The sequence below is a fragment of the Myotis nattereri genome, assembly GCF_964212035.1.
Source record: "Myotis nattereri genome assembly, chromosome: 6".
Taxonomy (NCBI): Eukaryota; Metazoa; Chordata; class Mammalia; order Chiroptera; family Vespertilionidae; genus Myotis; species Myotis nattereri.
Window position 1 is genome coordinate 73,974,128 of NC_138081.1, and position 24,831 is coordinate 73,998,958.

Here is a 24,831-nt window from a genome sequence, read left to right on the forward strand (position 1 = left end):
CCAGCCATGAGCCCGGCTTCTGGCTGAGCAGCACTCCCCCTGTGGGAGCGCACTGACCACGAGGGGGCAGCTCCTGCATTGAGCGTCTACCCCCTGGTGATCATCATAGCGACTGCTCATCCTGCTGTTCGATTTGCATATTAGCTTTTTATTATATAGGATATATATAATTTCTCATGTGTCTGTAAGTTCTTTGTTTGTTTTAAAGAGAATCAATGGAAAGTATTGTTAAAGAATGCATTACAAAAGGAGGTTTGCAATAAAGGTTCATGGTCCTACAACTACAGGTATCACACATTAAAACAAAAGAACCAAACTGTCCAATATATGTGAAATCATGAGTTAAATTTAAATAAAATGTTTGTGGTATATAAATCATCCTGGGGGAGGGGCGTCACAATAGATTCATAAGCATTTTACCTAAATGGAATCATACGGTATATATTCTTTTTTCCCTCAGACTCCTTTCACTTCAGTGCCACTGTTTTGAGTTTCATCCATGTTGTTGCCAGTATCAATAATTTGTTCTTTTTTATTGCTCAGTAGTGTTCTACTGTACAGATATTTCTTTTTTGTTCATCCATTGTCATTGATGGACATGAGGATTGTTTCCGATTTGGGCTATAACAAAATAAAGCTGCTACAAACATTCATGAACAAGTTCCTGAAACATATTTTCGTTTTTCCCCAGGTAAATACAGAGAAGTGGGACGCGTGGGTCATCTGACAGATATATGTTTTTGTGAAACTGCCACCTGATTTCCAGTGGCAGTGTATGAGAGTTTGTTACTTCACATCTTTGCCAGCAATTGGTATTGTCTTTTTAAAATTTTAGTCCTTCTAAGAGGTGTGTACTGGTATTGCATTGTGGTTTTAATTTACATTTCCCTAATGACTAATGATGTTGAGTATCTTATCATGTGTTGTATTCATTTGTTTTTGTTTTTTTTGAGGGGGGGTGTGAAGTCTCTGCTCAAATATTTTGCCTATTTTTTAAACAGGTTGTTTGCTCTCTTATGAATTCTCTTTACACGTTTGTCAAATATCAATTGACCACATATGTAAGTGTGATCTACTTCTGGTCTCTACCTTGCTGTTGATCCACTTATCCATCTCTGTGCCAACTGTAGGCATCTATTTTTTTAACTAACTTTTTTTATTTACTGACCAACTCATGTCTGGGTTTATCAGGAGACTTTTACTGCATCCTAGTGGTTAAGAAACTTAATGCAACAGGAAAGGCAGGAGGACAAGTTAGAAAAGAGATGACCAGGTACAGAAAATAGAAAGCAAAAGGATCACACAGGAAAAGGATTAGAAAAAGTGGGCACTTTTTAAAAAATGGCACTTTCCAACTCTGTCCTCACCAAAGACCACCCCCCCCCCCCCGCTTAATATGACCCTAACCAGCTTTGAAAGGTTATAGCTATAAAATAAATAGCATTTATTAGGTCACAATTCATTTGTGTTCTCATATATTATTCATCAAAGGCATATGCTACTGCCAGTGTTTCTGAGCAGTATGAGATAACCAAGGTTGCTTTAACTCCTGCCAAAAATAAACTGACCTTTTAGATATCCTGTGCAGCCTTGTGGTGGGCAATGTTATGTGATCTCTATTAAGCTTTTTGAAATATTCACAACAGCCCCCAGGACTCCCACCATCCGCTCCTGCCCAAACCACTCTCTTTTTAGAGCCATGGGAGATAAACCCGAGCCTAGGGGCTTCACCCGACTTTTCTTCCTTCATCAACCACTTGCTGTGTCATCAGAACTTCAGAAAAATATATGAATTGTTAATATGATGAAAGTAATAACATGTAAAGCACTGTTTGCCAATCCATGGTTTTGAAATAACTCGGAATATCACTAATCATTAGCCCAAAAGATAGCCCCTAAAAACCATGAAAAAAAATTCTCTACAAGAAACCTGTAACCAGCACTTTTTTCCCCTAAGGTTGTATGGAATTTCAAATAAACACTAACCAGGTTTAACAACTCACAAAAGTCTGGGATACCAGACCTTCAGACAAGAAAGTAAGAAACTGGAAATGAAACACTCCAAGCTATTTGAAAAGTTAGTCAAAAAGGAAAACCCTGTACAAATTAGATAGATCAATGCTATCAAATATGACGGCTTGACATGTCTGAATCCAAAAACATCTCAAAGTCAGATCCCAAGGTGAATAAAATGATGGATTCATAGACTGTTGAAATGTCACCTTGCACCCACAGTTCTCAAACAATGATCTTAAGAAAAGGGAAGAGATGTCAACTAATTAATGCGTGAAAAAGGAGGATAGAGGACACAATTACTGATTTCAAATATAATTTTTCTTTTAGTTGTTTTTCTTAAGAATACGAGTTGCTATCAAATGTGCATGTCACCCTTATGCAGGGGCCCCCGCAAGGACTCTCAGAATTACTTCCATTTTAGCACCTGGGCTGCTACACCCTTTAAGTTTACTGCCTTGTCAAAACAAGCCCAAAGTCATCTCTCAACTGAAAACAATGTACCCATTCGTTGAGCTCATTTTGAGGAAGGACTAGGAGAAGAAATGCACACTTAATTCCAAGTAGCCATTAACTACATGAACTTCTTTAGATTTAAGTTCTTTGGGCCTCAGTTTCTCTCTAAAATGAGTTTGCTCAATGAAATTTAACAAACATGTATTATTCTGAATACAACAAAAACCATACCCCTTGCTCTAAATTCTGGCATCTCTAAATGCTGTGACTATTATGGCTATGACGTTTCCACTATTGGGTTTATGAAGAATGTAATTAGGTTGTTCTAAATTTGATTTTAAGATATGATCTACATGTTCAATCAAGTGTATCAGACCCACTTGGCATGGGGTCCATCACAGGAAATGGTGCCGTGGTGGCCGATCCCATTTGAACCCTGACAAATGTAGTCAGTACTGTTATACTGAACTCCATGAGACAAAGTGCTTTGTTAATTTTCATTTTTGCTCTCCCTAAGGCATACCAATAGCAGATCAAGCTTATATAAAGTAATTATCATAATGCTACAGGCTGTCATTAGAAGAAAAATATGCCTTAAAAATACATTATTTCCACTGTATGGTAACACTGTATAGCACTTTACTATCTTCAAAGATATTTCACACTTATTAGATAAGGTTTATCTCAGGTATGGAGAGCTGAGAGAACATGAAACAAACCAAAGCTCAAGGTAAAATTTGTTTCTTCCGAAATTTAACTCCTTATTACTAGAGAAACAGTGTGGTCTACATAATTAGTGATCTAATTGCTGCCAAATTTAAGTCAAAACAATATTAGCAATATTTTAAGAAATGGAAACTACTAACAACAAATCATACTTTTCTTCCATTAAACTTAATTCTTAACAATTACTGTTTAACTTTATTTTTTCTCTCTACTACAGTAAGAATTACACTTTCCTTGCAACCACAAAGGAATTTTGTTGACATAAATTATACTAGTAGAAATCACAATATCACAAGTCCATGAGCCTTTAAACAAAACAAAATGCATGCCTCAGATGTCAGAAGCAAATAAGTGGTAAGACAGGTTTTGAATCTACTGGCAGACTGGGCTCTTTCCTCACCCACATTTCCACATCTTATCCTATGTTCTAATGATTGTGTGCATTTCAACCCATTGGCTAAGAATATTTGAAATGAAGGGCAACAACATGGTTGAACCTAGATGTTATTGTGGAAGTGAATTAAGTCAGCCAGAGAAAGACAAATAACATATGATTTCACTTATGTGTGGAATCTAAAACACACACACACACACACACACACACACACACACACACACACACAAAACAAATGAATAAAGAAAATGAAACAGACCCCACAGATACAGATATAAGGCTGATGGTTGCAAAGGGGATAGGGGTAGGGGGCTGGTTGAAAAGAAAAACAAACAAAAACTTTCTGAGCATATATTTAGATTTTAAAATATACTTGCTGAATGTTATTGAATGTTTCAGTAACTGATAAGGGCTCAAAAAAGTGAGGAGTCAAGGAGATTTGAAAGACAAACTACACTTGATCAAAGTGCATAAAGTCAGCAAGAAGTTTAATTATAACTCAGTTCCCATTTTCTTATCATGAAAAAGCATATGACCAAATCTTTTCATTACGAAAAATGTTACAGGCCTAGGAACCAAGGAAATCATCTGTAGAATAGGATTATCTATCTATTCAATAGAATTCCCTATAACCAGAACAATAATTTTAGATTATTCATAGGGAATAAACTGTTATACAGAATGCTTATTTTGTTGCAAAAGGAGTTTACCACGTTGTGACAAATCACTTTCAAACAGCATAAAAAGGTCAGTTTTTATTAGCCGCAATAGTGACTATGAAATGGTTACCTGAATGGTGAACAAAACCTCAGAAAGTCTTCTCCACTACTTTTTCTGTCCAAGCTCAAAAAATAAAGTGACACAATGTAAGTTTCTGAAGCTTTATTATTTTTATTACATACATTTCACAAACAGAAACCTTCTACCATTACACACAATTCCATAACCAAATGTTTCAATTTTGTCAACATTCTTGAACTATTTACACTGTCTTCCCTTCACAAAAGTGCAATCCAAGACATCTTGACAAGTAATCTTTAATGACAAGAATACATTTTTAGCTGGTTTTAAAGATGCCCATCCATTATGTTTTCTTTCTATTACCTGGAAGGGTAATAAAGTCAACAGGACATGGAGATGAGCTGAGTTAGGCAGCATCAGGTTATAGGAACCAAAACACCGAACAAGAGCACTTTCGCTTCCCTGCCTCCCAAATCTCCAACTAAAATTACTCAACAGCTGCTACCATGAGACTAATGAAAAAAGCAAGCTATAGTTACTGACCTGGCACAGGAGAACAGAGGGCAAGTTAAGAAATGGTCTTATAGGACAAAATGAAAGATTTCAGCACGTTAGTTTTAGTGGTCTAATCAATTATGTATCAGTTTATCTATTAGTTTTAGGGTTTAAACAACTAATAATATTCTTTTCTGATTAATTAACTTCCCCAAAACAGATATGAAAATACTTCTTACTCTGAAAATGAACTTTTTTTTTTCTAAAACTAAAATAAAGACTGGAGAAAGCTCTTTCTTAATTAGAATGGAATAACTGTCCTAACTCCCCAGTTTCATACCAATATCTCTTTTCAGGTATAAACCCAGTACATTAAGTGCTGCAGATGCAACTAGAAGAAAGTGGAGAACTGAGCTGGTCTGAAGAGAATGATGAGACCATCAGAAATAGTTTCCTCACTAAACTAAACTAGGTAATTGTATTTGTTCAAGGTGTATAACTCTTAAAAATAAGTGATAAAAAAGTTAGAGCAGATAACAAATTGCTTTGAAATTATAAGTCACTATAAGTGATTCAGACTATTGAGCACTATTCATCAGAAAAACAGAAGATGGATCTCTTGGGTGACTAGTACCTTTTAATATCCAAACCACAACAAAAATAATCACCTTTTTTGACATATTCCAATTTCCATCAAGGTACTCAGAGCAAAGTAGTTTGAAAAAGCATGGGGAAAATATTAAGGTCAGCAGATTTCCAAAATAAGTTTTATTCTCTATATTATTGTATAATCCATTATATTTTATTCTCAAATCAACCAAATTTTCCATTTTAGACAGGAATGCGATGCCTTGAAGGCCAAAGATATCCTCAGATGTGATACCTATCTATGCCTCTCCTTTTGTGGAACTGCAGCATCCATAGGATCCTTTTTCATCCAAACAAAGGTCAAAAGCAAGTTTTACCTAATTATGTCATACTTATTTTTTAGGAAGTAGAAAGTGATATAAGGAGAAAATACTGAATGCAGTAGACACTACACTCAGAGCAGTTTTAGACCAAGGAACTTGCTAAATGGAATCTATACATAAACTTTAAGTTTGAGAATAATACTAGCAGGTTTCTCTACAAAAATTTAGGTGGGTTAAAGAACAGCATTACAAATACTTTACTATTCATTTTAAATTCAGAGGTAAAAGCCAAGTGGTGCTCAAAAGACAAAAGAAACTTTTGTACTTGGGTACATGAGAGAATCAACAGGGAAACAGTTAACCCACGATTACAGTTCTGTGTATTACAGACAAATTTGCAAAGGTTATGTCCTATAGACCTGTTGCAGTTGCATCAAATACTGTCAGACCAATGACGATTTTCTGCTTCTTACTGGCATTGAGCAGTTCCCCCACTGTGAAACACTTTTCAGATCATCAAACACCAAACCAGATGCGGTAAGCTGAATTACAATCATCCAAACTGAAAGATGAAGACTATTAACATGTGGGTTCTTTTTAAGGCTGTGTTGTTTCAAACAAAACATCAATGTTCCATGTAGAGCTGAAGCTCACTTGCAATAATGCCTGAACACTTCTGAGAGGAAAAACAACTGTTTATCTGAGGGGAGAAAATGGTATAAACCAAGTGAGTAATATAAATGCTCACATAACTCCGAATTTGGTTGCCCGTAAAATAATTTTATTTTAAGCTTTCAATTAGCATATATATATATCATATTTGAAATCATCAAATTCATTTTTGTGTAATATTCCAATCCTATAAGGGCATAGGATGTATGTCTAATTAAATCACCAATATCTAATGAGCAGAAAGCTGTATGTTGAAAGCCCAATGCTCTGACAAAATAAAGACATATAGTATCATCTTTTTTTTCACCAATGGTAAGGTATCATAGAGATCTTCCAAATTATCTACTTTCAAACATATTGTTATACCTTAAATTCAGTGATTTTTCCAAAATGAAATACACTTAAAACAGAAATATTAAAATTATTCTTTTCCTCATACCCTCACAAATAATGTTTTCCTTTCCTCCCTAGGGCCAAATTTTTTTAGAAACTCAGCATTAAAGGGGTAAAACGTTGCTGTCAGCAATTTTGGGGAAGAGAAGTGTGGCCATGAGTGGTTCCCAAACTCACCAGTGAGTTCTGTGGCTGTGAGATTTACCTATGAGAAGGGTCTGACATGAAGTGGCATTTCGACAGTGCAACTTGCATATATCAGTGCTGCCCAAATCATGTTATTATTCATGGATTCTCCTTGAGAGCTAATGTGACCAAATTCAAATCACGGTTTACTACATTTCTGTCCTCTTAAATCCATGTGCATCCAATTCACTTAGTATATTCTCTCTGCTATAGGTCAGCTTCCCGAAAAATATGTGCAATACCAATAGCTCTCATATGTCTCATAATTTGGATATTATCTTCAGTATGAAAACTGACTATGAAACTAGAAGAGTGATGGAAATAGCCCTCATGTTAACTTTCAAATAAACTGTCAGTGAGTGTAAACTGCACGTCAAAGTGCGCTGCAGAAGCCAAACAAGATGGACTGACACACCATCAGCTCCAGGCACAGAGTTACATTCACCTGTCACAAGTCTTCCCACGGCCCAGAGAAGATCTAAAGCGGGTCTTTAAACGGTTGACTTTGAGTAAGAAGAGTGTGCTCCCAAGTCCTACCAAACTCTTGGTTTAGAACCACATAATTCCTTTTTTAAACTCCGCCCATCCTCCCCACCACCTTAAACGCTGCAAGAGAGACTCTTTGTGATAGGGAACCAATATGCCAACTCACAGGACTGCCCACCGGGCTCTGGCCGGGACCACAGACCAACACTGGGGAGTCAGGGGAGGGCAGGGGCAGCCCATTTCAGTGACCACGTACACAAAGGAACTTTCCTTTAAGTTAGAAAAGAAATTAACATCACAGAATGTTTCCCTAGAAAAGATATGTAATAAAGTAATAGTATCGATAAAATAGCTATTACCAAAACAAAGCTTTCATCAATAAGCTTCCAGAACTTTAAAGGAGGAAAATGGCTTCACAAAATGGTAGTCCAGGTTGCCACAGTGTGGACACTGCTGGACGTTGCTGTACTCGGAGAAGTACTGCATCCCGATCCGCACGTCGATCACCGGCTTCCCGCAGTGCTTACAGTTCAGCCGGGCCTGGGGGGAAACACAGGCACGTGAGCCGCCACACCCTTCTGCCTCCCGAACCTGCCCAAGTCATCTGACCCCAAAGGCAAGACTGTTACAGCCGCGAAACTGACCCAGAGTATAGTACCCTATCGTTTCTATTACCGAAAACAGGGTAGGCAAGGCATGAGATAAGCAGAAGACATACATGAATCACGTATTCATTAGTCTGAAAGATTAACTCTGACTTCTCTCCCCATATGTAGCACCGCTACAAGAAAATGTAAACTTGTACCGCCCTAAATTTCTCCATTAAAGTCTCCAACAACAGGACATGCCTTCTTCCTCCGAGATTTCAAAGAGTGGCTGAGGCCGACTTCCCCACCCAAAACTGCATAAACTTCTTTGAAGATTCTAAGTTTATTTTTAAAATTCATATACATGTTTTACTCTACTCCTAACTATATTTGTATTTTCTTTGTATGAAAATAAAATTTCCCTAAAATGCTAAAGTAAAAGAAACAATCCAGGAAGCAGTGCTGTATTTATCCTGAGGCTTCCAGAACCCACCAGCAGAGTATATCTTCATTCACGCCCAGGCCTCTCTAACGGCAAATACTAGAGGTTTTCACCAACAGGCCTTAGGTGAATAACCAGAAATGATAAAGACAACAGGCTCTCAATTTAGATTCATTCCAAAAGTGTAATAGAAAAGTGTAACCTCATTTTGTCCCCGAAACACTGCCGGTGAGGTGGGTAGAATGGTGAATTTTTAGATGAAACTGAGGCGCCCGCAGGGGTAAAGTGACACGCCCAAGACCACACAGTTAGGCGGCAGAAAGGCTGAGATCTGAACCCAAGCAGCTTAAATCCAGACCCCACACTCCGAGCCACTACGGGGACTGCTTTTCTCTAACCTGAGATAACCTCCCTTTTAACTGACTAACCTCTTTGAGCAACAGTAAAGGTGAGAGATTCTGAGCACACATCTTTAACTTGTTTATTGCTTTCTAAGAACTAATCATTGCTTATGTTTGGCTCAAAGTTTGACTGGAACACTTTCCTTGATTCCTTAGTCATGTCTAACACTTAGACCTTCACAGTGACCACAGTTACTTGGTTTTTTTAAAGCCAAACAGCAATCAAACGTGTTTTCCATTTCAGTAGGGAGGGAGGCAGAAAATAAAAGTCTGGGCTTAAATTGTGAGAAAGATACAAGAAGTCCAACAGGTTGGGTGTGCAGAAGGCCATTCTGCTTTTCTCCAAGGTAAGGAAGGAGACAACCCTATTGCCTGTCAGTGGTGCCCTAGAAAGAACGCCAGCCTGGGAAGTACAGGTTTGACTCATCGCTGTGACACACTTGTGTAAAACCTTCTCATTTTCCAGGCCTCCATTATATATGGAAAACAAGGAGGCTGGACTAGATGCCCCAGGTCCTTCCAAATGATAACATGCTATGAATTACAGTCCCCACCATGCTTTTATTTCCTTGTTTCTCTAAAGACAGATCTCTCTGGTGTGTGAGTGTGTATGTGAAGAGAGAGGAGCCACTTCCTTTTGTTTCTCACCTTGTGAGCTGGCAGTAAAGCACAGTGAGTATTATAAAATGCTGCCATGAGTAACTGATAGACTGTAATATCTCATTTCCAAGGCCAAGTTTTAAACAGAATAGAATAGCATAAAAGTAGTCAATTGTGGAATTAAATGACAGGCTATGGACGGCCATTTAGGTCTCTCATGGCCCTATTTCACCTTTACTAGTAAGATCACTAGTACAGACGAAGTACAGGTGAAATGCCGACTCTGCCAACATTTTAATTCAACCGACACAGGGTATCCTCTGACTAAACTGTCAATAGTAAGGATACTCCCTTCACAAAAACCAAAGCATGCTAACGATGCAAGACTACGTAGTACACTAATAAAGTGCTTATCCCTTTATTAAAAGCCAGGCGTGGCCACTGAAGAGTGAAAGAAAATATCTCTCCGACCCACAAAGATCAAGGAATTATACAACAAAAGCTTGTTTTTTCCAAGCACTTGGAAATAAACCAAGATATTTCCAAGGATTTTGTTATCTCCTGTGTTTCTATGGACTTATTTAGTGTTTTTGCATGTTACTATTTCCCTGTTTTGCTGGTGACAGCTAAATGTCAGATGCTCTCTGAGCAGTGCTAACTGCCTCTTACATGTCAACCTCAAACACCTTACAAGGCAGGCAGGTCCTGGGTAACTGTACTGGTCTGACAGGAAGGAAATCCTGTCTGTTACAAAAAGTGAAGCTTTCTTCTTCCTTTTAAATAAAACTTTGCTTATTAGAAACTCAGTACATGTTAACTATATAAAACATTAGAAAATGTAAGTAAGCAAAAAGAAAGCTAAAGAACCGCTCAGCATCCCACATCCAGAAACCAGCTGGTAACTGGATAGCAGATTCCTTTTTATGTTCATTTTTGACAAATGGGAACATCTATACTCCTTAGAATTTTTTAACTTAAAATACTGAAAACATTTCCCACATACTTAATCACTACTCTACAATATCCCTTTTTATGACTGCATAGTCCAGTGATCACTGCAGCACACTGCAGTAGACCCACCACCACTGCTGGGCTTTGGGGGAATGCTTCAAATGCTCACTAGTAAAGCAGCTTCCCCAGGCCGTCCGCCCCCTCCCCCCCCCACCCCCCCAGTAACTGCAACGCTGACTCTAACTCCTCCATGTTCACCTGGGGACAGAAGCCTGATGTCACCAGTGCTCCTTCTGTGGGGGTCAATACCAACCTGACAGCACGGAGAGGCGGCCAGGATGTCGTAGGTATACATGGTGCCCAGCTGGTGCCAGCTGCCGTCCCACCGCGACTTACACTTGATGCAGATGATCTTGTGAACCCCCTCCAGGCAGTCCACGCACACCGCGTACAGGTGCATGAGTCTCCCTGTGCACAGAGACACAATGCTGAGGGTGGCCATCAAGGAAATCCCCTTTTGTCGCCAAAGGGGGTTAAAAATTGGCGCATCTATCAATTATAAGCAAACATTTTATCATATGGATAAATATAAAAAGCAAAGTAGATATCACATGTCCCCAAGTTGTCCTTTTGGAATAAGGATAAATTCCAACTACTGTCAATGGAGCATGTACTTTAAGTTCAATATTTAAGTTTAAATATTGCTTCAATTCACTTTTCCAAAAAAAAAATGCTGCCAGACTGCCAATACAGACATCCAAACTCGAATGACCAAGCCTCAGGTGCGCAGAACCAGCCTGTGGCCAACAGGACTTTCTGCACAGAAGCCTACATGTGGCACAGAGAGACTGGACCGGCAACACTGGTCTGTACTCGTGGGCTCTCTCACCCACTAACAAGTCCCATGATAAAGTCAAAAGTCTGTCCTGGCACTGCGAGCCCAGAATTATACCACAGCCAAAATTGCTATGTTAACTGTCCTTGTCCCCAAAATTACTTAGCCATCACCACATCTAATTTAGGAACCAGAATTATATCTTACTTGTAAGTGGTATTTTAAAAGGAGTTCAATGTCTTGTTATTTACTGGGCTCTTAAAAGCCACATCCCCATTCCTCCATTAGTTATTAACACCTAAAAAAGATGCCACCCAGTTTATATGGAAGGCTTAGGTTAGGGTTCAATCATCGGGAAAGAGTCAGAATGTACAGGATCTGCTGGCGTGATGAGTAACAGCAACAATGCTGCTCTCTGTGTGGGGATCAGGAAGTCCACTGTGCTAGTAACTACCATCAGGAGCACAGCTGCTCCTAAGTGGCTTCTTATTCAAAATGTGCTGTTCGCTGCCTTCAGCCAGACCAGCCATGGGCAAACTACGGCCCGCGGGCCGGATCCTGCCCGTTTGAAATGAATAAAACTAAAAAAAAAAAAAAAAAAAAAACATCATACCCTTTTATGTAATGATGTTTACTTTGAATTTATATTAGTTCACACAAACACTCCATCCATGCTTTTGTTCCAGCCCTCCGGTCCAGTTTAAGAACCCATTGTGGCCCTCGAGTCAAAAAGTTTGCCCACCCCTGAGCCAGACCATGGCCCATCACTCCTCGGTGCTAAGGACCAGCGTGCTCCTTAAGCTGGAGAAGGGTGTACGGTAGTTCAGAGATCCCTTTTACAGCATTTTGTCTCCTCTTTGAGGACTAGGTCTTACTCATCCTTGTAGGCAGAGTCTAGCATAGTGCCTGAAATGTGGAAAGCACTCCACAATTGTATATTGAGTGAATGGATGGGGCATTTCAATAGCCAAAGACAACATACCCTTGGGGGCCTCCAGGTCAAAACTGGGAAGGGTGGTGTGACTGAAAATAAAAGGTCACACATACCATCCCGAGTGGCCCGGGAACATTTCAGGATGTTAATTCAAGCATCCAGAAGATTCTAGGTAACACTTCATCCCCAGTTTCCCTCCTGGATTTACTGTAATTCTCAACTATGCAGACACACAGGCAGCTGCTAGGAAGGGTCGGGGCAGGGACAAAGGTCAGGTGTTGGTAGCAATGACCCTAATGATGAGGTTGACAGGGAGCTTTTGCTGAGGGCTTACCAAGGGTCTGGCACTGTGCTATGAAGCAACCTGAAACCCTGCACTTACTAGTAACCCTCACAGCAACACTATAAAGAAGCTATTATTGTTATTACCATTCAGATAGGAGGAAGTGAAACTGAGAGAGTTTGAGTGGCTGGCCCGCGTTCATAAAGATAATGAGCAGCAAAGTCCAGACTTCAATTCACATCTGCCTGACTCTTAACCGCTAGACAAACTCCTGGTGTGGACTGAGTCCCTGTATTTGTTTCAGTTACTATTATACATTGTCCTAAATACAGAGAAGTTTACATTTCTGAACTCTAGGATTGTGAGGTCAAGCAGAAAGTGGAGATTCCTGAGAGAACAGTCACCTGTGGTTCTAAGTGGAAAAGAAGTACAATAAAAACTTCCTCATTAGGTCCATCTTAATAAATATTCAAGTCAAACAAAAATATCTAATCAGAGGAAGAGTCAGAGAACGAAAGCTGGAGCTGGAGCTGGAGGCTGGGGAGGGCACTGAGGGGTAAAGGGCATGGAGAAGGGGTGACCATCCATACGGCCAGCACTGAAAATAACAGTTATTTCAGCAGCATATAATCAGCTGCAGCCGGGAACCTGTGGCCTGGAACCTGGCCTTTCTGCTGGAGTTGAACATGCTGTGAGGAATACATGGCCAGGACTCTGAAGGCAGAAATGATTTACACTCGTTTGCTATAAAAAGGACTGCATGGACTTCTCCGAGATGTGACAATAACAACACTGGCACATGTCAAGGCCCCCAGAGAACATGACAGACATGACAGAGCTCTTTATTATAGCTTGAAAGTGCATCTACAACCTGTTCTCCATCTACGCTACTCATTCTCCACTCTAGAACTTCTGCTCAACCAAATGGTTCTCTCCAGCTTTCTCACTGCCTCATTTTTTTAAACCACTATTCCTTTGCATACTGCTTCCTCTCCTTAGCAACAATCACCTGGTGTGGCTAGAACCTCTACCTAAAATCAGTCCTCCTTTTGATATATACCTTCACATTGACTCTGACTACGCAGGCCAAAGGGGCCCCTTGTTCCCTGGAAATTACAGGACGCTTAATGTACGTAATAGCCAAATGTTTCTAGGTCCCCTTGTGGCACTAGAGCCATAGGCCAGGGAATTAGTTATATTTTTATAAAAGCATCATACACCCTAAGGTTATAAACCGATAAAAGGTAAGGACCAAGAGTACCCAGCACATGAAATTCGTAAGTTTGATTGGCTGATGAATGAATTAAATGAAAAGAATTTGTCCATCGTGAATGGAAAAAGAACGCTACTACTCTCATGTACCCTCCACCCTTGTACCCTCATTCATCTTCATAAAGAAAATTTGCAGCCTAAAAATGGAGACTAAAGGTGTTTCAACTTACTATCCTCTAAAATTATCCCCAAACAGTATGAAGAACAAGAAAAACACAAAAACTCCATCTTCTGTGAAACTAAGAGGTATCTCAAACCTGAACCAGACTATGAGGCCAGAAGTTGGATGGAGGAATGGTAAATGGTTTACCTTCAAACTGGACAGCGAGCACAGGGAGAGTGGAAAGAAGTGCTGAAAGGGAACGAGTCAGGTATACAAGTAATCAATAGTCTATACAGCTTTTTCCATCAAGAAGCAGAGTCTATTTCATCATCCCCTGAATCTGGGCTAGTCTTACAACTTGTTTTGATGAACAAAATGTAATGTTACTCAGGTCCACGCTTAACTTTCTCCCTCCTGGGAACGCCATGTGGAAAGCCTAGGCAAGCCCACTGGGAGGTGAAAGGCACTACAGAACAGGGATGGGCAATTCCAGCTGAGGCTTCCGAAGCCAACTAGCCTGCCAACTGTTAGATGTGTGGGAGAAGCCATCCTAACAAACAATCCATAGAACTGTGAGAAATTATAAATCACCAGTTTTAAGCCACTAAGGTTTGGAGTGGTGTGCTTTATAACAAAGGCCAAACGATACACGGGATTGGGTGAAACTCTAAAAAAATGCATGAGAACAATCCCTGCAACTTCAGCTTCCTACCCCACTGAGAAGGAAAAGAAACTGCATCCATGAAACAAGAACAGAATACTATTAAAAAGAGCTCTTAGAAATTATAAATATGAGGACAAAATCTTTAAACTCAGTATAAATACTGGAATATAAAGTCAAGGGAATCTTCCAGAAAGCAGAATTAAAATAGAGATGAACAATAGGGCCAAAATATAAATAATAAAGGTAATCCAAAAGTAATTTCCCCAAACTTAACCCCATAAGTTTACAAAGTCAAGAAAGCACCCTGTCCAATAAATGAAAAAAAGAAAGACACATATCATGGTGAAAATGCAGAATGCTAGGAAGAAAATGAAAATCTTAAAACCCTCGGGGCAATAAAGGAGAAGGAGTAATATTAAATAATATTAGACTTCTCAACAGCAACACTGGAAGCCAGGAGACAGTGAAGAAATGCCTTAGAAATTCTACGGGAAAAATAACTGTAACTTGGAAAATTGTAACCAGACAAACGGCAACTGAGAAGACGGACTCAAGATATCATTACACTTTCAAAAATTTAAAACATCTATTTATACGCTCCCTTTCTCAGAAAACTCATAGGGGATGTTTAGCAAGTTGAGGGATTAAACCAAGGAAAAAGGAAATGTGGAGTCCAGGAAACAGAAGATAAAAAATAAGAAAGAATTACAGAAATTCCTAGGAGGGCAACTATGCAGTATAGCAGGTATTGCATGCACAAGGACAGACAGGAGCAAGAAGATGAAAGGTTCCATGAGGGAAATTTCTAGGGAAAAAATCTATAAAATGTCAGAGGTATGTGGAAGTGTTTTTGAAAGGCGGTTTGTATTGCTGCTGGAGAATGAGAACAACCAGCCAAAGATTCAAAAAAGGCTAAGCAAATGGAACATGAAGCAATTATTCACTTCAACAAAAATAAGAGGTACTGCTATATAGGAAATATAAGTACCTATACATCTTGGCTCAATACTAAATATTTCCATACTAATGGTATTTAAAAAAAAACCACATTAAGGATTATCCAAGAATCCTATGTAATAAATCCCTAATATGCAAATCAACCTAATGGCAGAACGACCGGTCATTATGATGCACACTGACCACCAGGGGAAAGACGCTCAACGCAGGAGCTGCCCCCTGGTGGTCACTGTGCTCCCACAAGGGGAGCACCACTCAGTAAGAAGCCAGGCTCACAGCTGGCAAGCACAGCAGCGGTGGCGGGAGCCTCTCCTGCCTCCACAGCAGCGCTAAGGACGTCCGACTGCCAGGGGGAGCAGGCCTAAGCCATCAGTCGGACTTCCCCCAAGGGCCCCCAGACTGCAAGAGGGCACAGGCCAGGCGGAGGGACATGCCCTAGTGCACAAATTTTGTGCACCAGGCCTCTAATTGTGATATATTATCCTGAGAGAAAGGGTCAATATGTAGTATCTAAAATTGGGAGAATGAAGATAACAGTTTTTAAATTTGATGATAAAAACCTGAAGAATCACATAAGATTTAAAAGTCTCTGGGAACTCAGATAGCAGGGATTTGTAGGAAGAAGACAGGTGGGGATGTCATTTTCACTACAGGCCTTTTTAACACACTTTTTAAGTTATAAAGACATATGACATGCATCCCATCTTTACATAAATTCAGTAGTGTTACATGCATTGACAGACTGCTCACCTCTGCCATTCAACATACGGTTGAAATGTCCGTAAGTCTTTTTTTGTCATCCACAGCATTAATAAGCTCCCACCCTTCACCACCAAGGTAATATCTGAGTCTCCAATAATCCTCCATGTTCCTTTTGTTGCTATCAAGAAAGTCTCGCCCTAACCAGCTTGGCTCAGTGGATAGAGCGTTGGCCTGTGGACTGAAAGGTCCCAGGTTCGATTCCGGTCAAGGGCATGTACCTTGGTTGCGGGCACATCCCCAGGAGGGGGTGTGCAGGAGGCAGCTGATCGATGTTTCTCTCTCATCGATGTTTCTAACTCTCTATCCCTCACCCTTCCTCTCTGTAAGAAATCAATAAAATATATTTCTAAAAAAAAAGAAAGTCTCATCTTTCATAAATGTCAAGATTAATTCAAATAATCTAAAAACACCCTGACCCTCTCCAACCCCTACTTTCATATGCTTACAAGGATCAAAGAGAATACTAGTACATATCTTGCTGGGCACATTAACACAGGTTTCAAAGGCAACTATTTTACAGTGAGTGACATTTTTATGCAATTTCTTCTCTTAAATTTCCTCCCAATTATGAAAAACTATACACCAGGAATCCTCTCTTCAAATTGCAATAGAACAAACACATGAAATTACCCACCAGGACAACTGTTCTAGGGGCACAGTGACATTGGAGTAAAGCAGACCTCCACCACCTCCACCACCTCCCTGGCAAAGCGGAAATATTCACATGTGACCTAGCCCCTGACTAGAACAAGAAAGCACCAGCAGTTAACACTGAGCCAGAACTGAGGCGGCCCATCTTGTTTGCTTTCCAGCTCTCCACAAACAGAACGCAGGCAAGGTGAATGAACACCTGTACCTTGGAGGTGACAAGGAACATCATATTCGATCTCATCGTGTCTCGATGGGCTTAGGAACAGAGTTCCGTCCACCAGTGGGAACTGTTCGAACACCGGGAGCGCCCGGTGGCACAGGGCACAGTTTACAACGTTTCTGTGGCTGGCACTGAGGGCCGCAAGAATGAACTTGCGCAGATCCTCGCCCTGGCCCATTTGGGCATCGTCTTCCATCCGCACGTGGAAAGTGTTCAACTTATGCCTGGGGATGTGGGTGAGGAGCTCAGAGAGGTCCAGCCGCCGCAGGAACTGTACGGGAGTGTCAAAGTGGCCGCCCCTGTGAACTGATAACCCACCCGGACTGTAATCAAAGTGGGCATTTCGGAACACATGGCCCCCGGCCATGGCCTTTTTGTGAGGCTCAAGATGGATGGCGTTCTTTAAGAATTCCCCCAGGTATCTGGAGGAGCGGGGGCCGCTGAAGTGGGCAGGGGAGAGGATGGAGTAGCCGGTGGGCGGGGACTGGCCGGGGGAGCCACAGGGGGAGCGGCCCCCGTAGGCCCCTGCGCCGACCGCCTTCTCTTGGGAGTTCTGCCGGTCCATGGAATGCCGGCGGGGGAGGTCATGGCTCAGGCCTTTCTGGGGCTTGTTCGGGGGCCTGCACTTTTTAGCCTCCTCCACCACCTCGCCGGGAGGCCTCCCTGTGTTCTTCTCCGACCCTGACTTCTTCTTCTTCTCGTCCTGCATCCGCTTCACCTGGTACCAGTCCGTGTCCTTCTTTAAGTGGCCCTGTCCACAGCGGCAGGAGCAGAAGCGGAAGGCCAGGTCGTAGCCCTTCTTGGTCCACATGTTCTGGCGGCACTGCTTCTCGTTCCAGCTGCGGGCCCGGCCGATGCAGTTGAACTGGACCAGGATGCTGCTCTCCCACTCGTAGAAGCACTGCAGGTGCATCCAGCTGCTGTGGGGGCAGTGCTCGTTGTTGCACACCACCTTCTGGTAGTCGTCCTTCTCCAGGTCCACCGGCCTCCCGAAGCTGCAGATCAGGGGCGTGGCACAAGGGGCTTCTGGGGAGAAACACAAAAGAGACATTCAGCCCACAGGACGAGGGGTCCCCAGCTGACACCAGGTCAGAGACCAAATCTCACAGGAGCCCATTCATGCCAAAGGTACAATTTTTCTGGTATCAAGATTTCCACCAGGATTTATGGAGATTGGCGTTCCACTGGGTTCCTGCTATTTCAACGTCCATAATGTTTCAACAGGCCCCTCTGAAGGCTCGTTCTGCTCCCAGGTGGGGCTCCCAGGTGGGAACCACTGAGCTTGATCACAAAGGTGCCACATGCCATGCTTGGGTTAGAGTCATCTGTTGTAGCTGAGAAGCTAAATGAGGACCCGAAGGCAGAGAGCCCCTCGGCAGAGCTGTTTTAGAAATCCCACCCCGGTGGCAGTGTGGGGCGTGAGGCTGGAAGCAGGGAGGCCAGAGGAAGGGGCGGGGCGTGCAGTAACCCAGGTGAGAAAGGACAAGGGTCTGGGCTAGGCAGCAGCAAGTGACTCCCAGTGTGGGGGATGAGCAGATGCTGCTGGACGGCGAGGGACAGGTCTGGAAGAAGACTAGGGCTGGCCTGGTCTGGGCCTGCTGATTGGAAGTGCCTGTGCACCACCGAGGTGGAGCAAGATGTGAATGGAGTTCAAGAGAGCTGGAGCTGTGGATACAGATGTGGAGCCACGCAACCAGCCAGGGAGGTGCAATCCCTGGAATGTGAAGAGTGGAAAAGAATCCTGGGAAGCGACATGAAAAGGCTGGAGAAGAGTTCTCTGCAGAGACTGGTAAGGAATGAACGGAGAATTCTATCAAGGCAGTCAGATGAGGCCTAAGAACAGGGGACTTGGACTGTCCCAGTGTGCCAGGTAAGATCAGTGTTTCTCACTCTGCACTACCCTGGTCATTGGGGGCTAGACCAGGGGTGGGCAAACTTTTTGACTCGAGGGCCACAATGGGTTCTTAAACTGGACCGGAGGGCCGGAACAAAAGCATGGATGGAGTGTTTGTGTGAACTAATATAAATTCAAAGTAAACATCATTACATAAAATGGTACGACGGTCTTTTTTTTTTCAAGTTTTATTCATTTCAAACAGGCCGGATTCGGCCCGCGGGCCGTAGTTTGCCCATAGCTGGGCTAGACAATTCTTTGTTGTGGGAATGTCCTGTGCACTGCTGATGTTTAGCAGCACCCCTACTAGATGCCAGTCACACCACCCCCTCAACTGTGACACCCCAAAAGGTCTCCAGTCGTTGCCAGATATCCCCTGCAAGCAGAATCACCCCCAGTTGGGAACTGCTGGGTAAGGCAAAGATGGAGAGGTCCTCCCCAGGATGAGCAGTGAGCCAGTCACTGACACCTTAGAAAGGACAGTTCTGGTGGGATGATGGGGGACAGGTGCGGTAAAAAAGCAGCAGCAGTACAGATGACCCTCCAGATAGGCCTTAACCACAAGTATAACTGCAGAAGGAAGGAAAGAGGATGGGCGGGGTACACAAAGGCTGAAGCATAAGCACGTTTCTCAACTGGGGCAATGAATGCCAAGAACTCAGGGCAGCTTGAAGATCAGGAGAGGGAGCAAGCTACCAAAAACCTCCACAACCTCACCACTGCCCATTGAATTACAAATTCTATTTCTCCCACCAAGCATCCCCTTCAGTGTGGGATTCTTGGACCTCAGCAAAACGGCCCTAACCAACTTGTCTTCGTCCATGCCTGTGACCACTGTGGCCTCCCCATCTACCTCCTGGGAATCCACAATCCTTAATCTTCATTGGTCCAAATCCCACTCCCCTCGTGTAGCAATTCACAGTATGGGCTCTGCAACCAGACTGCCTGAGCTGGAATCCCAACAGCACCACGGATGAGCTGTGAGCTCACAGAAAAGTTACTTAACTTTTCTTTGTGTCCGTTTTCTGTGTAAAAAATGCATGTACCTTACACGGTGGTCATAAAGATGAACTATACCCATTCACAGGTGGTGCTTAGAGCAGGGCCTGCACAAATAACCCTCATCCCCTGCTTTCCAACCTTCAAGGTCCACCTCTAGGCACCAATGTCACCAGGACTCCCCTTTCCCCTACACCCTGACCCCCACCAGCGCAGTCTGGTCTGAACCTTACTTGAGTCCCCATTCTGGTCCCCACCAGGTGATGACTCAGGAGAGGATCTCTGACTCGCCTTTGTGTCCCTGGTACCACTGGCCCGGGCCATACACACATCCAGTGCCAAATACAGTTGCATTAAAATGACACTGGCACATGAAAACCTATGTGACAAGCAGAGCAGAGGAAGAGAGATCTGCAATCCTAGACAAAGAGAAAAGACCTGAATGTACAGAAAAGAAGTAGAAGAAGAGAGTGGTTTGCAAACTGAGTAAATTAACTAGTCATGAGGTCTATGACCTTTAAAGTCTTAATGAGTGAATTAAACAAAGTTCGGTTGCTTTTATCTTCAGTCCTTCAGAGGAAGAGACTTGAAGAGAGGTCTCTGAAATAGAATGGCAGTTATCAGAGTGATATTAACCCAAGACTAATGAAATCAAATTTAAAAAGGCCCTAACTATACTTTGCATTCATAATATCTAAAATTTAAAAATTTAAATGTTAAGATTGACTTGATATTTCTTTAAAAGGTATTTTCACATAAAAAAAAAAACAGGTTGGCTAATACGGAAAAAAATCCTATTTATATCTTTCCCAAAAAGCTGCAAATGTATCACTAAACTAATACTGCGCACTTCCTGCTTACCAGGTCTTAGAAGCAGGAAAGACGGCAAATCCTGCTGAGAACTCTAACCCATTCAATGTTCATCTTTCATGGTTTATGTTAAGGTTTTTCTGTCTTATTGTATCTTTTGAAAAGCTGTTCTTTCATTCAAACAGAAGACAGAAAGTGGAGGGTAGGAGGAAGAAGGGGAGTATCTTCCTCCTTTCCATCTAGGCCAGCGGTTCTCAACCTGTGGGTCGTGACCCCTTTGGGGGTCGAACAACCCTTTCACAGGGGTCACCTAAGACCATCAGAAAACACATATATAATTACATATTGTTTTTGTGATTAATCACTATGCTTTAATTATGTTCAATTTGTAACAATGAAAATACATCCTGCCTATCAGATATTTACATTATGATTCATAACAGTAGCAAAATTACAGTTATGAAGTAGCAACGAAAATAATTTTATGGTTGGGTCACAACATGAGGAACTGTATTAAAGGGTCTCGGCATTAGGAAAGTTGAGGACCACTGCTCTAACAGAAGTATATGCCTACATCACAGAGGAGGTAACACTCCAAGTCCCTGTCCCTGTAGCCTGGTCTGTGATCACCACAGCCATCCTCACCAGCTTTCTACCCTGCAAGACCCACAACGAGAAGTCCCCACCCCAACCTGCCAGCCCTGCTTGTTTACAGCTCTGCCACTTTGATGTGGCCTTGTGGCTAGACCTCAAAAACAAAGACAAAGCCAAGGGCTTGTTTAATACCAAATACTTTGTGCAACAGACACCTCCCGCTGTTACACACCTCCAGGATAAGGGCAAGGCTCCTCGGATTAGGTGAGTCACAGGGTGGGCCTTGGGGACAGCAGAGAACTGCTGACAAGGCTTCTACATCTCACACAGCATTCTGAGGAGCAGGCTGGCCTCTACCCTCAAAGACATGGTTTCCTTTGAAGTTTGGTTCTTAACTCCCTGCCTGGCTCCCCTCTCCTTCCCCCTGTCTACACTGCAGAGGCATCTAGAAGGTGCCTATTTGTGATAACAAATAATACAGTAAGTGATAAATAATAATGCAAGATTAAACTCCGTGTTTCATGTACTCACAACTATAAACCTACTTCTGCCTACTCCTGTATACGTGGAAACACACTGTAAACTGTCAAGTTGCAAAAAAACCTTTCTCTGCTATCTTCAGCATAACTGTATACCTGCATACCTGGCTCCCCAACTAAATGCAAATTGCTCCAATGTACTTCCTACTTTTTCTATCTAATGTTTTAGATACACAACAGGTGTTTAGAAAGTCAGTAAATAAATGAATAATGCCATGCCTTTTTAAAAATTTCCTAAATAACCAACACATCTAGGAAAAGACTTTGTAACTGTAAGAAACAGCAGTGGTGGCATTCAAAATGACACGTGAGAAATGAGCAGTATTACCGAAACACTGGATTGCTTCCTGAAAGCTGTCTCTAACTTTACAAAACCCCCAGCTCTTAAGAATAGCTGTCCCATAAAAGGAATACAGGTTGATATGACACAACTAAACCTTAAATGGGGGAGCAGGGGAGAGGGGAGAAGGGAATCCCACGCTGACAAGGGCTTGTGCCACATACATCCCTTGGGACATTAGTCTAAGCCGTGATAGCTTGAATAACAAGCAGTATGGGAAAATGTTCCTTTATGCAGTGTCAGCGATTTTTAAAAATGTATATAAGCCCTCAGTGCCAGTTTTTACAGCTTCACCCTCAAATATTCAGTATTCAGCATCTATTTGTCTCTGCCCAAGTAAAAATAATCAGGGCTCACCTCATCCTGGGCAGCAATCTCAAATAGTTTGAAGTCTGGACAACAAGATGACTAGGCTGAGGTCACGAGGGCAAAGTCTGTCACTCTCCCCAGCCTTCACATCCTCTACCTCTGCCTCCACCTATTAAAAGGGGAGTATCTGCCAGTAATCATTTACACTGGCTGCCCAACAAACACAATCCCCCTGACAAACGTGGTCACACTAACAAGCACTGTAAGCCAGGCGAGGCCATCTTCAGCTTTTTACCCATAAAATTAAATGTTTCGCCCCTCTTAAAACAGTTGCAAGCATCAGGTAGGGAGTTTGGCGGGGAAGAGGGGTGAGGTGGGGACTTGGACCTACTCATCCTTGTAAACCCACTATTGTGAAAATCCTATTAGTGTTTCATAAATGTCTTGTGGAAGAAAAGTATGGCCCAATCAGACTCAGTACTCCAGGTAACCGCATGCTGGAGAACACAGCCTGACTAGGTCCAGATGAGCTCTCAAGAGATCTTCTATAGACTCAGGTCAGATGAGCTCTCAACAGACCTTCTCGACCAGTGGTTCTCAACCACTGGTTGAGGGGTCAAATGACCCTTTCACAGGGGTCACCTAAGACCATCAGAAAACACATATATAATTACATATTGTTTTTGTGATTAATCACTATGCTTTAATTATGTTCAATTTGTAACAATGAAAATACATCCTACATATCAGATATTTACATGACGATTCATAACAGTAGCAAAATTACAGTTATGAAGTAGCAACGAAAATAATTTTATGGTTGGGTCACAACATGAGGAACTGTATTAAAGGGTCGCGGCATTAGGAAGGTTGAGAACCACTGTTCTACACTCAATCCTGAAATTCTTTTTGGGGCAGAGCCTGGCCCTCTTCCTCACTTCCTCAAACTTAACCTAATCTATTCCATCCTCCTTTGGTAGCCAATTACCAAACACAAATATCAGGGGTTTTGAACACCTACTTTATTACACTGATCTTTTCCATACTTTAATTCCTGTTACATGGGAACACATCTCCTTGCTTGCTGAACAAGTTCCACTCAGGGTATGAAGTTCGACAAGAGGAACTTCACCTCTAGCTTCCAGAGGCCACAGAGCTTGGTCACTGAGGACACAGGCTCTGGAGCCAGCCAACCTGGATCTTACTCTCAGCTCTGCAACTTACTCGTTCTCAGATTTTGGCAAGTCAACCTCCCTGTGCTTCTGTTGTCTAACGTGTAAAAGGCAGGAAGAACAGTATCTACCTCAAAGGGTCCCCATGAGGATTAAAGGAGTTAAGGCCCTTTGAACAGCCTGGCATATAATAAGCAATTATTAAAAGCCTTATCACCTGATGTGAAAACCAAATGACGTTGAATACATTTAGAATAAAGCTACAATCAGGAAGTGACCATCCAATCTCCACACATAAATACTAGTAGGTTCAAGAAATACATTTCTTCCCCACAACAAGCATGCACAAAACAATTCAATAAATATTTACTGACACGTTTTAAAGAAACAGAAGCAGAATTCTCTTCTCTAACCCCTTAAAGATGTCCTCCTCAATGTCAGACAAATAAATACGTTGTTACATGTATTTTTCAACCTAAGTGATCTTTTCCAAGCCTAGGTAACAGGAATTCATAAAGCATGGTTGCATTTGATTCATGGGACGTGTTCCTGAAGAACTTAACATAATTCAAGACATTACCCCACAGTCTGGGGGTAAAGTGTGGGGAAAGCATCCTCCGAACACATAAATCTGCAGTCGCCATGCTGTCTGGTGCTTTACTGATGCTTGTATTAGCAGCGTTAGTTCTAATAGTTCTCAGTTGCATCTCATAAACTGACAGCATGGCATATCATACTGATTTTCAGCACCAGTATTAGCACACTTGGATATTCTGAAAGTTATAATAATGATCTAAATAACAGTTCATTCTAAAATAACACAAATGTCACCAAAGTCCTTGAAGTTCAAAAAAAAAAGAACAACAACAAAAACAAGTGTTCACATACTGCCAAGGGTTAGTAGGTTCTTTTTCCTAAGAAAAGGTGATGCCACTGGGTAACGGAGCATTTTTATGATTCAGTCGACCTGCTAACTTTGAAAATATAAGATGGCTTAATGCATAATCTGGAGAAATGTGTCCGTTGAAATTATGCACAT

General features: G+C 42.0%; 1 protein-coding gene across 2 annotated transcripts in view; it reads right to left on the bottom strand.

Moving 5' to 3' along the window:
• Nucleotides 1-583: 583 nt before the first annotated feature.
• Nucleotides 584-24,831, bottom strand: part of HECA (hdc homolog, cell cycle regulator) — a gene marked incomplete at its 5' end in the record, with an annotated part of 50,656 nt that continues 26,408 nt past the window's right edge. The window contains 4 exons of one of the 2 annotated variants that reach the window (XM_081093999.1): nucleotides 584-6,436; nucleotides 7,833-8,013; nucleotides 10,768-10,922; nucleotides 17,121-18,161. In XM_081093999.1, coding sequence (XP_080950125.1) covers nucleotides 7,849-8,013; nucleotides 10,768-10,922; nucleotides 17,121-18,161 — 1,361 coding nt within the window. In that variant the 3' untranslated portion in view covers nucleotides 584-6,436; nucleotides 7,833-7,848. Of the gene's footprint in view, nucleotides 8,014-10,767; nucleotides 10,923-17,120; nucleotides 18,162-24,831 lie in introns of both variants that reach the window. The other variant, XM_081093998.1, reaches the window with a different exon arrangement.